The 13,901-nt window shown below is 41.9% G+C and overlaps 1 protein-coding gene across 2 annotated transcripts in view; it reads left to right on the forward strand.

Moving 5' to 3' along the window:
• The window catches only part of ric1 (RIC1 homolog, RAB6A GEF complex partner 1), a 161,512-nt gene extending 154,959 nt beyond the window's left edge, over window positions 1-6,553 (forward strand). Inside the window, exons 25-26 of one of the 2 annotated variants that reach the window (XM_038804247.1) lie at window positions 223-411; window positions 1,934-6,553. In XM_038804247.1, coding sequence (XP_038660175.1) covers window positions 223-411; window positions 1,934-2,225 — 481 coding nt within the window. In that variant the 3' untranslated portion in view covers window positions 2,226-6,553. The remainder of the gene's footprint in view (window positions 1-222; window positions 412-1,933) is intronic. The other variant, XM_038804248.1, reaches the window with a different exon arrangement.
• The last annotated feature ends 7,348 nt before the right edge of the window (window positions 6,554-13,901 follow it).

The following is a 13,901-nucleotide window of genomic DNA, read 5'->3' on the forward strand; positions in this document are numbered from 1 at the left end:
TAAAATTACTTTTGAAGCTCTGGGAATAACTGTTATTTAATATTTTTTAATGGTAGATTTTTGTCTTAAAGAATGCATTTTCAGCAATATTTTACGTATGTATTCTAGAATAATTGGTTGAATTGTAGGTTGTTTGAAAGTGATGGAAATCCTGGGGTTTGGGGGGTAGCTTTCTGCAGCTACCTGTGTCAGCTCTGTGACTGGATTGTTCTGTTCCTTCAGGTATCTGATGCACATTTTTATGGAAGCAGGCTGTTTGGAATGGTGTATAATTATAGCACTCATTCTCCGAGATTCTGCAGTGATAAACCAGATAATCAGTTCAATCCAACACTCCGAGATTCCCATGGATATTTTGCAGGGTATAAAAGACGGTATGCTAGCTGTGGATGGATGGGCTTCTGCAGACTGGTAAGTGAAGTATTGTAAGATTCAACACGACCAGTTCATAGCTGCATTTCAGGATGTGCTTTTGCTTATATTAGTTTTACTGTAGTACACCAGAGATAATTTTTTGATTAAGTCAAATTGTTGGCCTTGAGAAGGTGGTGATGAGCTACTGCCTTGAACCGCTGCAGTCCATGTGATGCAGGTACACCCACAATGCTGTTGGGGAGGAATCTCCAGAATTTTGACCCAGTGACAGTGAGGAAACGGCGATATATTTCCAAGTCGGGATGGTGAGTGGCTTGGAGTTATGGCTGCATCTCAGTTAGAAGTTGGACACCCTAGCTGATTTTCCCATTGGTACTAATGGTTATTCTCTCGCTACTGCCATTGCTCAGTTGAGGTTATGAGTAGTAATTAAGATGTTTTGCTCAGGTATTCACTGACTAGGCTCAATATGTCATTCAGTTTTCCCTCTAAACAGGCTATTTTCACTCCAAGAAAATCTGATAGATCAATTGGTTTTTCTTCCAGAAACCCGAGTGCAGATTAAGTGACGGGTATGCTCATGTCGGGGGTGCTTTGACTGTCCGCAGAACTAGCACTTGGGTCTCCCGGGGTTGTGTGGTTGCTGCATGGCGCAGGCCTGGGGTTGGCTGGGGGCGGTCACTGATGGGGTGCATGGTAGGACGTTCACTGGCGGGGTCCACTATGTCCAGGAGGGGTGGGCCGCGCGGTCCGAATGGCCAGTTGCAAATAGACAAAAGTCATTCCTATTAAAAAGATGCCGGGGGAAAAAAAAACACAAAATAGCAAATTCCCCCCCCTGGTGCAACATAGAGAGGCAACTTTCAAGCGGTTATTGGATAAGCACATGGAGCACACCAGAATGACAGAGAGTGGGATAGCTGGATCTTGGTTTCGGACAATGCTCGGCACAACATCGTTGGCCGAAGGGCCTGTTCTGTGCTGTACTGTTCAATCTATCTCCTATCTGGAATGTTCAGGTCCAACTCCACTTCCCCTCTGCACTTTAACACACTCCTGGTTGGGAGAGAGGCAAAGCAGCTGAAGCAATCATATTCGCCTCTTTCTTGCTGATCCTGAACTGCCAATGAGTGCAGGTGCTTTGTCATCCTCTCGAACCATCTTACAGGATAGTTCTATGGTCATGTTATTTGGAAGCAGGCGAAATTTAATGGGAATAAATGAGGAGAATTGATTAATGCTAAATTGGGTCAAGTAAGCCTCGATTAAGCATTGACAAAGATTATTTATATGCAGGTATTATCAGTAAAATTTTGCGGTAAAACTTACAGATGACCTCAGTAATTTACTAATTCTGTGATCTCAATATGTATGAAATGACAATTGGCCTTCTATCTTTGCTACTGAGCTTTCAAAGCTGGATAGTGGGTCTTTTTTGATCGGTAGAAGTCACTGCAGTGAGAGCAGAGCTGTATTACTGTTTTATCACACATTGAATTAATTTTCCCTTCTCATTTCCCCCGCCCCCCCCCAAACAATGCTGATCTAACACCGTCAGCCCTGGATACAAGCCATTTCTCAACCGCATCAAACCCATGCTGGAGAAGTTGAACGAGGTCACAGAGGAGCAAATTCAGCCTGAAGCTTTTCAGCCTTTGAGCCGCCTGAGCATATCAAAGGCAGTGGAGCCCCCCAGCTCATGGGCAGAGGACAGTAGAAATGCTGCCGGTCACCTTAATAGCCAGGGCGATGGTGGTGGCAGTATCAGCAGGCAGGAAGATGATGGTCCAGGAGAGGAGGAAGAGGAGCAACTTGAGGATGAAGGGAGTTACGAGTGTTCTCTGTCGTGAATGTTTGTTTTCAGACCACTGCAGTCCAAACTTTACAGTGACAAATGGATCAGTGCTGCCTTGTGTCAAGTGTTGTGCACATGTCTTGCTGCAGAATTGTGGAGAATTGTGTCTCGGGTGCAGGATACAAAATCAGCCTTCGTGTTTCACACTTCCAAAAATAAAAGTGACATTTTGATCACTGGCACAGACACTTTCTTCAGTAAGGGATCACCAACCCTGAGATTATCTCTGTAAATACCAGGATTATCCTCCTGTGCTCCCTGACCTAATGCAATGCAACAAACTGTTACAATCCTTGGGAAAAATCAATTAACGACGGTGAAGTTTTCATTGAAAAATGAACAGCCTCTGAAAGCAGTTAGCTTTTATTGCTGCATTTACAGGTACTTGACTCTGTGCCACAAGTGCCTTTGCAAGATGCTCTGCTGTGCTTTAGGTGTGTTTGGATAATGCCTCTGTTCTGGCATGAGTGGGGGAGTCTTGTAAAGGTGCGTTCTCAGGACAGAACGGAACTAAGTGCCCCAAATTTGCATTCATTTCTTTTTAAAATCAGTCCAGAGAGCATGAAGGATAGTTGCTGTACAAAAGTGCACGTGAGTTGGGTAAAGGGACAAAATGCTGACAGATTTATTCAGTGACTGTTACTTGAGAGATTGAATAGCTGCGCAGTTGGAAGTGCTGCAGTGTTTTTATATTTAAATAACTTAATTTTTAAGCGGGTGTAAATTTTGAGTCTAAATATAATTGCAAGTTCATCTGCCGTGATTTTTCAGTGCCCATAGCAACTTAGAAATTCTTCCAAGGCTGAATGTAGTGACCCTAGTAAATATGTTTAACCACAAAACGCCCTTTGCATCATTCTGTATTTTGACATTCTGATGTTTGGAAGGATAACTAAGACTCGTGCTTTGTCACAGGAACTTGTAAATTGCAGAGCTGTTGTAAAGTGGTAGGAAACTACGAAATTTAGTTTGAAAGGACAGTATTACTCCCGTTAAGTACAATTTGCTTTTATTTTTTTTTTACTATTTTTTTTTTTAAGTGTCACAAGTACGTTTGAAAGAGAAGTGCATGCACATTTTCTCAGTTTCCCCTGTAGGGTGCTGAGCTCTTTCCTCAGTGAGAAGTGGGATATTTGTAGAATGCAATTCTCTTGTGTAAGATATTTAATTTTCACTTCACTTAGATCGGATTAATCGCCACAGATTTCAGCTGCTGAGGCGCATGCTACCAGTGACGATGCCTTCGCCTCAAAGTGGCAATATCCACTCTGCTGATCTCAAGCTGCTGGCTGGGTTGTTGGGGACTTGCGTGGCTGGGTATATTTCCTTGATGGCATTTCCTCGTGGCAGGGTGCTTGTATGTCCAGGGGTTGGTGCTTGCCTTAATGGGCCTGCAAAGAAGGAACAAGTTGCTGTTAAAGCTGCAACCACTTAGACCACCAGTGCTGTATGTTTTCCTCCATACTACACTCGGGTGGATGAGTGCGCATGTTTTATGGCAAATTTAGTTTCTCACCATGCCATTCACGAGAACTTCCTGGTACCTGCAATTCCCTTAACAAGGGTTCAACCTTGCACTCGTAGTCCATTTGGTGATTATCCACCTGGAACACTGTTGGAAGACATAAGCAGAGTCTCTTTGAGGTTGGCATGACTCCCAAGACGGTTTCCATAGTGATGATTCATCAGATTCCATAATCCAATATCTGAGCCAGGTGGATCTCGGTGCTCCAAAGGAATGTTGAAGACTGACCAGGTATCCTGTCTTACTAATTGAATTAAGGGCTGAGAATATTTCCCACTTGTGTTCAGAAAAGCCAATGAATGCTCTTATGGTCCTGGTTGGAAAAGCAGTGGATGTTTATCAATATTTCTTGACATTCGTGACCAGCAATTCGCCTGCTTACATGGAAGGGTCCCTAATCATTGGCTGTCGCTGGACTCTCTGGGCTTGAGCAAGTGGAATGTGGCTCTCCAAGGCAAAAATGTGCCTTCATATTGGGCAAGCAGAAGCTCCTATTATTGACTCATCGGTGGTTTGGCGAAACTGGTGGATTTCGAAGTAGGGTGTACAATAGTCCTAACGTGACCCTCCTCGGGTCTTTGGCAAGACAGCTGCAAGTAGCAGGGACTTCCACAACTCGTGCTATTTGACGCAGCCGCTTGGTAACTTTGGTTCCCCAATCACTGGATGATTTACTGTGACAGATTACTAGTCTCCTTAATTAAAAAAACAATCACTGCTTACATGGCATAAGACATGTGCACAACATGTATGCGAGACTCTGTGTTCAACTAATATTTGAAACCTGTTGTGTTGGTGCTTTTGGAATTGATCTTCTGTTCCCAAGTGTTTTGTACAGACCTTTTTCTAAAAATGAAAAGTACATTTCGGATTCAGTTTGATGTATAATCACTAACCAAGCTGTTCTTGCAGGAGCTGCTTATATTGTACAGTGTTCAAGCGGAACTATTTGTTTATGCATGTGCTGCATGAGCCCACAGTAGCTGTCAGGCTTTAGAAACTGTGATGCTGATTGAACCTGACCTTGGTACCCTGTTGTAAGATCCCTGTTGCAAGATCTTTGTGTGACTTAATTGTAAAATAAAATACCATGGCTTTGTAGCGGGGAAGGGCTGGAAGAGACCCTTTTTATGAAAATTATGCATCGTCAGACTATTTTAACAGGTTTGAGTTTAGAAATGCTTTTATTTATTGCTTTCCAAAAACGAACTCGAGCTTTTGTGCTAGATGCAAAAGGTATTTTTATGTAAATATGATTAAAGCTATGTAATCATGTGTTTATACTTGCTAGTTAGGATCTGGCAAGGTGTACATTAAATATATGAACAGTAACAAGCAACATTCTTTCTAATAGCTTTTAATAAAAGCTGTCATAACTAAAGCTTGATTAAGATATTGATCCATTTTCAAGGGAACAAACCCGCACATTGATTAATTTCCTACTCTGAACTGTTGGACAGTAATCTGTTTGAACAGTGCTGCAGTGTATGATCTTACGTAGTGGTATTGCCTTCATAGCTGTTTCTTGCATCTTAATGCAGATTTTAAAAAAGTACCTGAAGCAGTATTAAAGGACAAAGATAGCATATATTTGTTACAGTGCAATTTGAACAAAAAATGTTGCTAATTTTATACAACAAAAATTGAGTAGTCTATTTTTGTAGCTAAACTGAATTTAATTGAATTTTTGATGTGGACCAAATTAGTAACTTCGCCCTAAAACCGTAACTAGCATACTAATTGTAACTGTATTGATCACAACCTCCGTATAGGCCTGTAGGTTAATGATGGGTTAAAAACAGAATTATTTAAGAGGGTAATTATCTCCTTTAAAAGGGATTTTTTTTTAAATACTTTATTTTGATTAATGTAATCCTAGTGACTCGAGGAATGCAGAAAGGAAGAGTTGAGACTGGATTCATATTGTACATGTACCATACAATCAGACTGACTGCCTGTTGCAATACAGATATTAAACAGTGGGCATTGATTGGTAAATGAGCACCCCGGGAATTGGCTGGGCTAAACTGAGGCCAGATTGTTAACTAAATTTGAAGTTTATTTGGTCATCATTAGTACACACACAACAAGGTTAATTATGCTCTGGACTATCTTGTCTGTTTTCTGAGCAGTGATGTTTCTATGCACTGTGTAATACCATCATATTTAATTGTAGTATTATGTTTAAAATTGCTTAACATTTGAAAGTAATTTTTTGTAATTCTTTTCCACTAATGTACTCGATATTCAGTCATAAATATATATATATATTTACAAAAGTTGCTAACATGACCATAAAATAACTGAAGCATTAACTTCTGACAACACCACCAATCTAATTGGAAGCACACTGCAGATCTAATTGGGAGTAATCCAAAGAACCTTTAAATTGACACAGTAATACCAGTGTTAAGAAATTTTCACCAAGGTCCTAAGTGTTACAAATGTGATCTAAAGTCATTTTTATAAATGAAATAAAAGTTTTTAAAATCCAACGGTAGAACATCTTTTCTTCCCTGTAAAGTTTTATTTTTCTTGACACCTATTAAATGCACAGACAAGATGGTTAACCATGGCATGTTTTGCCAGTTGAGTATCTTCTGTGTCTTAGCCTAACCTCATCAATGTCTTGGCAACATGGGCGTGAACCTATGGTTATTCCTGCAAGAATCATTGATGGAGTTTCAGTGCACAATGCTACCTTGTGACAGTTCCTATCTGTACTACTATCAGAAATTATTTGCTGTTCTTGTTTCCTATCACATGTACAAATTCACAGCAATAAACATTTTTGATTATGTAAGCGTTTTTCTTTCCAGGTGGTTCCTAAAGAGGAATGCTAATTTTATCTCTGGCTTGGTTCCTGGCACATATAATAATAATAATAATCTTTATCATTGTCACAAGTAGGCATACATTCATACTGCAGTGAAGTTACTGTGACAGGCCCCTAGTCGCCACATTCCGGCGCCTGTTTAGGTTGACCGAGGGAGAATTCAGAATGTCCAATTCACCTAACGTGCCCGTCTTTTGGGACTTGTAAGAGGAAACCGGAGCACCCGGAGGAAACTCACGCCGACATGGGGAAAACGTGCAGACTCCACACAGACTGTGACACAGGCGGGAATCGAACCCGGGACCCTGGCACTGAAGCTACAGTGCTAACTACTCTGTGTGTGTGTGTGTATATTGCAGTAAGGCAGCAAGTATTTAATCTGCAAACTGTCTCTAGTTTCACAAAAACCTATGCAGTTCCATTTTTTAAAAGAAAATTGCAGAGATTCATATCAAAACCTGCAGAAACTCAGTGTTAAACAACATATTGTCAACTGTGGGATGCCGAATGTTGATTTTAGATGATGCCAACTATAGAAGCAAGTTGAGGCGATTATAACCTCTGAGAATTTGAGAACCTTTTCTGCAAATCCATGAGATCATAACTGATCTGAGACTTAACTCCATGGACCCACCTTTGCACTTCTCCCTTAATGCCCTTGGATAACAGAAATTTATCAATCTCTGATATAAAATTCTGGATTGATTTAGCATTTTTGTGGAAGAGAGTTCAAGACTTTGACCACCCTTTAGGTTTAGAATATTTCCTAATTTTACTCCTAAAAGATCTAGCTCTAATTTCTAGACTAAGCTCACTCGTTATAGATTTCCCCAACCTGCTGAAATAGTTCCTATCTGTTCCTTTTCATTCAATCAAGTCATTCTTTAACTTTAAATTACGGGAAACATAATCCAGTTTGTGTAATCTCTTTTCGTAATTTAACCCTTGGATTTCGGGTATTAATCAAGTGGTAAGTAACATATACACCACATAGTTGTCAGGCAATGACTATCTCCAACAACAGTGAATCAAACTCTTCATTAAACAACAGTGCCTTCATTTAATTCCCCACCATCATCATCTTCGGTGTCAGCAACAATGAGAAATATAATTGCATGAGCTCATAAGTATGATGTCTAAGAACAGGTCAGAGTTGGGAATTTTGCAGCGAGTAGCTCCTCCAAAGCCTGTCCACCATCGACAAGGCACAAGTCCGGAGTGTGATGTAATACGCTCCATTTGCTGGATGAGTGCAGCTCCAACACTCGAAAATTGGCCCCTTCCAGGGCAAAGCAGCCCTGCTTGTTTTGCATCCCTTCAGCAGCACTTTACAAACAAGGGACCTCTGCCAATCCAGAAGAACAAGGGCAGCAGATGCGTACTCCGTCCCTAACAGCTCTTCCCCTGCAGCAGTTCAAAAAAGAATCTCACTGTTAGCTTTTCATGGACAGTTAGGGCTGACATTGCCAGCGATGCACAACTCCCATGATCATTTGTTTTTTTGAAGTCTGCTAAGCATGCATAGCACTCTTTCGAAAGCCAATGTATTCTTCTGAAACTGGTGCTCTCCGTTCTCCAGGTGTGCTCTGGTCAATGCTTTCTATAGCTATAGCTGTAGCATAACGTTCATCTCATTCTCCTCTAGATGTAAAGGACAGAATTCCATTAGCCTTTTTATTTCCTGTACCTGTTCCTGCCATTATGATGATGTATGTACCTGAACCTGTGGATTGACCACACTAAATTGCCCCTTAATTGGAAAGCAAAATGATTGGGCATGCTAAATTTGTTTTTAAAAAAGAATAAAAGGTCAGAACCAAGGGGAGACTGACAAAGACGTCATGGACACAAGCCCAAGGGAGTGTTCACTGCCGCATTAAGGACTGAAGAAGGTGCTGAAAGCGACAAAAAGTGACGATAGCTGAATATGTTAATAGGTGAAGAAGGTCAATATTAAGGGCAAGTGACAGATGGACCTGTGGGGGGGGAGGGAAGGGGAATGGGGGTTGCATTGGGGACAAAAAAAGGGAAAAGATGTAGGAGAAAGTTCACTGTCGTATGTTCTTGGACCTCGGTGTTGAGTCCAGAAGACTAATGTGCTTAATAGGAAGATGAGGTTCTGTTCCTTCAGTTTGCATTGTGCTTCACTGGAATATTTCAGCAGGCCAAGGACAGACATATGGGCATGAGCGCAAGACAGAGAGTTGAAATGGCATGTGACAGGAAGGTTGAGGTCATGCTAGTGGACTAATCAAAGGTGTTCCGCAAAGCATTCACCCAGTCTATGACTAGTCTCCCCAATGTAGAGGAGACCACATTGGAAGCAGTGAATACAGTAAACCAAATTGAAGGTGTTTGGGCCCTTGGACAGTGAGGAGGTAAAAGGGCAGGTGTAACACTTTCTGCGATTGTATGAGAAGATGCTTTGGGAGTTGGGGCGATGAGTTAGTGGTCACTACAGAATGTAAACGGAGTGTGAATGGAAGATGCATTTTGAAATGAAAATCACTTAATGTCACAAGTAGGCTTCAAATGAAGTCACATTTCGGCGCCTGGTCGGGGAGTCTGGTACAAGAATTGAACCGTGCTGCTGGCCTGCCTAGGTCTGCTTTAAAAGCCAGCGATTTAACCCTGTGCTAAACCAACCTATTTTGCGGTCACATCAGACTGGAAATGGCAGAGGATGCGGAGGCTGATGGAGATAAAAAATGAGGAATAGAGGGAAGCAACATGGTTCTATGACAGAGAGGAAGTGGTAACAGCAGATGTGCAGGAGATTAATCTGACATGGTTGAGTGTCCCGTCAACCATGGGGGGGGGGGTGGGGGGGCTCGTTGCGCCCAACTTGGTGTCAGGATAAGGCCGTTGAATCTCGCAAGAGGGCCCCTCTCACGAGATTTGCGCCACTCAAAGCATCTTGTGAAATTCAGCAAAGTATCACGAGACACCCAAATCTGGATCTCACCCTCAATGGATGTGATCCGGATCAGCATATTTAAATGAACCATACGGGACTCGACGTCCATCCTGGGAATCCTCGCCAGGGTGCTCTTTAGTACTGGTCCACACAAACATAGACCAGGCGTAATAACACCTAAAGAGGGGGGGGGGGGGGGGGTGGGGTTCGTCTGAGGCCACTGGAGACTCCTGGATGGTAGGGCACGGTGGCACCTTGGCTCTCCCCCTGGCACACAGGCCTTTTGGCATTGCCAGCCTGGCATCCAGGAAGTGCCATTTTGGCATTGACAAGGTGCCTGAGTGGCACTGCCAGGGATCAGGCCCTAGGGAGGCCTTGCCAGGTAGAGAGGGGTCCCGGCAGTCTCCCCAAGGATGATGGGGGGGGGGGGGGGGGGGCAGACAGACAAAATGGTGCCCTCTAATGGAAATGTCTCCTAAGTGCGACCTTAACAGAGATAATCTCCCCATGGCCATAAAAAATGGCAAAGTGCCATTGAGTAGGGGAATGTTCCTCTGAGCTGTGGACGGCAAGAAGCACCCCACCAAATATGCTGTTCAATGAACATTAACTCAAGCCCGCTGAATTACGCCCACTGTATTCCAAGGTGTCACCATCAGAACAGATGTGATGGAGGTGGAGATGCTGGGAGAATACGATGGGGTGTTTACAGGAAGCAGGGTGTGAGGAGCTGTTGTCAACGTAGCTGTGGAAGTCGTTGAGTTAGTAATGAATATTGGTGGTCATCCTTTTGCCAGAAATGGAGGCAGGTTAAGGAAGGGTAGCGAAGTGTCAGAGATGGACCATGCGAAGGTGAGAGAGGGGTGCGAATTGGAAGCAAAATCGGTACATTTTTTCAGGTCCAGATGGGAGCATGAAGCAACAGCGATTATAGTCATCCATGTAACATAAAAAGGGATGTGGCAGATGGCTTAAGTAAGACTGGAACAAGGAATGTTGCATAAATCCATGGCTCTAAAATCCACGTTGGCTCTCTCTGATCACCTGGAAATTATCCTGTCCTTGGCCTCCTGCAATTTCCCAACAACAGATGTTCGGCTAACTAGTCTATAATTCCCTGGTTTGCCCACTCCCTTTCTTAAGCAATGGAAGGACATGCACAATAATCCAGTCAAAATGAACAGCTCCCAAATCAAGAGGACTTTGGAATATTGTACTTATGGCATCTGCAACATTCTAAACATTTTCCTTTAAACCTCTCAAAAACCATTGTGCCCTCATGATTTGTTTCACTTACGGACATTAATTGCTTTGTTACTTGTGTTAAGTTTGATGACCTCCTGTCCCTGGTTCAAAATTCGTTTCCTTGGGATTTCTGGCATGTATCTCTTGTCATGAGAATGTCACTTTAAGAAATGTTTGGCTGCTCATGTTACTACAGTGATGACAGCGTGTGGGTGGAGCTGAGCTCTGGCTTTGTTTTTTAGTTTCACTTTGAGAAAAGTTTGGGTGTGTCTGTGTCTTTTTGGTTTCGTTTTCTGTGTTGGAGCTGAAGCCAGACAAAGCAGATGTGCTGCTGTTCACTCTGCCATGAAAAGACTATCTCTGGATCATTTGGTGAATTATCCGTAGTGAACGTAAACCTGATATGCTTCTGTTAAAAGGTGTTTCTTTTGTCTCCTGGATGTTGTTTGGAAAGTTATTAAGGATTACTTAGTGTTGTATTCTTTAGGGGTTGTATTTGAATTGATGGTTGCTAAGCTGTTCACTGTATGTTCTAAAAAGGTTAACTTGAGTTCAGAGAATAAACATTGTTTTGCTTTAAAAAATACTTTTCCATTTCTGCTGTACCACACCTGTAGAGTGGGCCTTGTGCTCCCCATACCACAATCTATTAAAGGTTGTGGGTCAGGTGAACTCCAAGATACACTTTGGGGTTCTCTAAACCCTGGCCCATAACAAATTGGGGGCTCGAGGGGGATAAAAGTCTATCTATTGGATTGGCTTAGTGAACCTATAGACAGTGAGGGGTGAGCACATTGTGGTTGCTTTTCAGGTGCGGTATTCTAGTTTAAGTAGGGAGTGTGTTGTGGACAATGGCCCTTTCAGAAGCTCCGAAGTTTTTGGGGGTGGAGACGGTCGCACGCAGTACCTTATGGACAGAGACTAAAAGCAGACTGTTAGATTTGGCAAAAACATTGCAGTTAACACTACCTGACAAAATGCAAAAAGGTGAGGTAATTGTGGCGCTGGCTAAGTATTTAGAGATACAGTCTGACTCATTGGAAATGGCAAAAATTCAGTTACAAATTAAACAAATGGAACACGAGAAAGAATTAAAGCAGCTTGAATACAAAAGAGATAGTGAGGAAAGAGAAAGGGGATACAGATCAGGGAAAAAAGATAAAGAGAGAGAGTTTGAACTTCAAAAAATGGCCATGAAACATGACAAAATTGGCAGGCATAAAGGGAAACACAGTTGGGTGATAGTGATGAGAATAGTGAGAAAGAGCATCACAGTCAAAGGCTTGGTGGGGATCTATTTAAATATGACCAAGCATAGCCAAGCTTTAATGAGAAGGAGGTAGAAGCCTTTTTCATTTCATTTGAGAAGGTAGCTAAACAAATGAAATGGCTACAGGACATGTGTGTATTACTGATTCAAACAAAGCTGATAAGTAGGGCTAGTGAAGTGTTTGTATCACTACCGGAAGAGGTATCTGGGACGTATGAGGAGGTGAAAAAATCCATCTTAGGTGCATATGAACTAGTGCCTGAAGCCTACAGACAATGGTTTAGAAATTTAAGGAAAGAATTTGGTCAGACATACATGGAGTTTGAAAGGCTCAAACAGAGTAATTTTGATAGGTGGATAAGGGCTTTGAAAATAGACCAAACGTAGCTCTCAGAGAAATTATACTTTTGAAGGAGTTTAAAAATTCAATTCCTGATGTAGTGAGAATTCATGTGGAAGAGCAGTGGGTTTAAACTGTGAGATTAGCAGCAGAAATGGCAGATGATTATGAATTAGTTCATAAATAAAGTTTGGTTTCCGACATCAGTTTCAGCCGGTGAGGGATAGAAACTGGGGACATGAGAAATACTCAAGTGGTAAAGGTTAAGGTGATCTGATGGGAGATAATAAGGAGAGTGTACCTCAGATTAAAAAATAAATCCAGGAGGGTAGAAGAGAACTGAAAAGTTTCAAATGCTTTCACTGTAATAAACTAGGCCATGTAAAGTCACAGTGTTGGTGGTTGAAGAAAAGCACTGGGAAGGGAAGGCTGATATGAAAAATCAGGATAAGGCAGTGCGATTTGTTAAAGTGGGAAAGGAAAGCCCAACTGAAGCAAAGAAGGTGTAAAAGATTGTACAGCCTGATCAGATAAGAAGGTGTCAGATCTCTTTAACAAATTTACTTGTGTGGGTAGAGTTTACTCGTGTATATAGGAGGAGCAGGTAAAGAAGTCACAATTTTAAGACATACAGGAGATAGTCAATCTTTGATGGTAAGAGATGAGGAGTTATGTAATTTGGGAAGAATGTTGCCAGAAAAGGTGGTAATATGTGGAATTCAGGGTGGGAGGAGTAGTGTTCCACTATATAAGGTAAGGTTGGAAAGTCCAGTGGAATGGTGAAATCGTAGTAGGAGTAATAGAGAAACTATCTTGTCCAGGAATACAGTTATCTTGGGTAATGATATAGCTGGATCACAGGTGAGAGTGCTGCTTACTGTGGTTAATAAGCCAATGAAAAATCAGACAACTGAAGTGTTGAAGGACGAATATCCTGGGATTTTTCCAGATTGTGTAGTAACAAGATCGCAAAGTCACATGTTAAGACAAGAGGAGAAATCAAAGAGTGAAGATGAAGTTGAAGTGCAATTATCAGAAACGATTTTTGATCAGATAGTTGGAAAAGAACAAGAACAGGTGGAGGATGAGGCAGATATTTTTAGTTCAGGATAATTGGCGGAGTTACAACAGAAAAGTGTAGAAATTAAATGGATGTATCAGAAAGCATACACGGAAGAGGAATCTGAGTGTATACCAGAGTGTTATTACCGTAAAAGTAATGTCTTGATGAGAAAATGGAGACCTTTACATATGCAGGCAGATGAAAAGTGGGCAGAAGTTCATCAAGTAGTATTGCCGGTAGGGTATAGAAAGGAGGTGTTGCGAGTTGCACAGACGTACCAGTGGGAGGTCATTTGGGAGTAAGGAAAACTCAAGCTAAAATCCAAAAACACTTTTATTGGCCTGGACTATATAAAGATGTAGTTAAGTGTTGTCAATCATGTCACACATGTCAAGTGACATGGAAACCTCAAGCAATGATAAAACCAGTGCGTTTAATACCCACTCCAGCATTTGAGGAACCTTTTACAAGGGTC

The sequence above is a fragment of the Scyliorhinus canicula genome, chromosome 8 (genome assembly GCF_902713615.1).
Source record: "Scyliorhinus canicula chromosome 8, sScyCan1.1, whole genome shotgun sequence".
Lineage (NCBI taxonomy): Eukaryota > Metazoa > Chordata > Chondrichthyes > Carcharhiniformes > Scyliorhinidae > Scyliorhinus > Scyliorhinus canicula.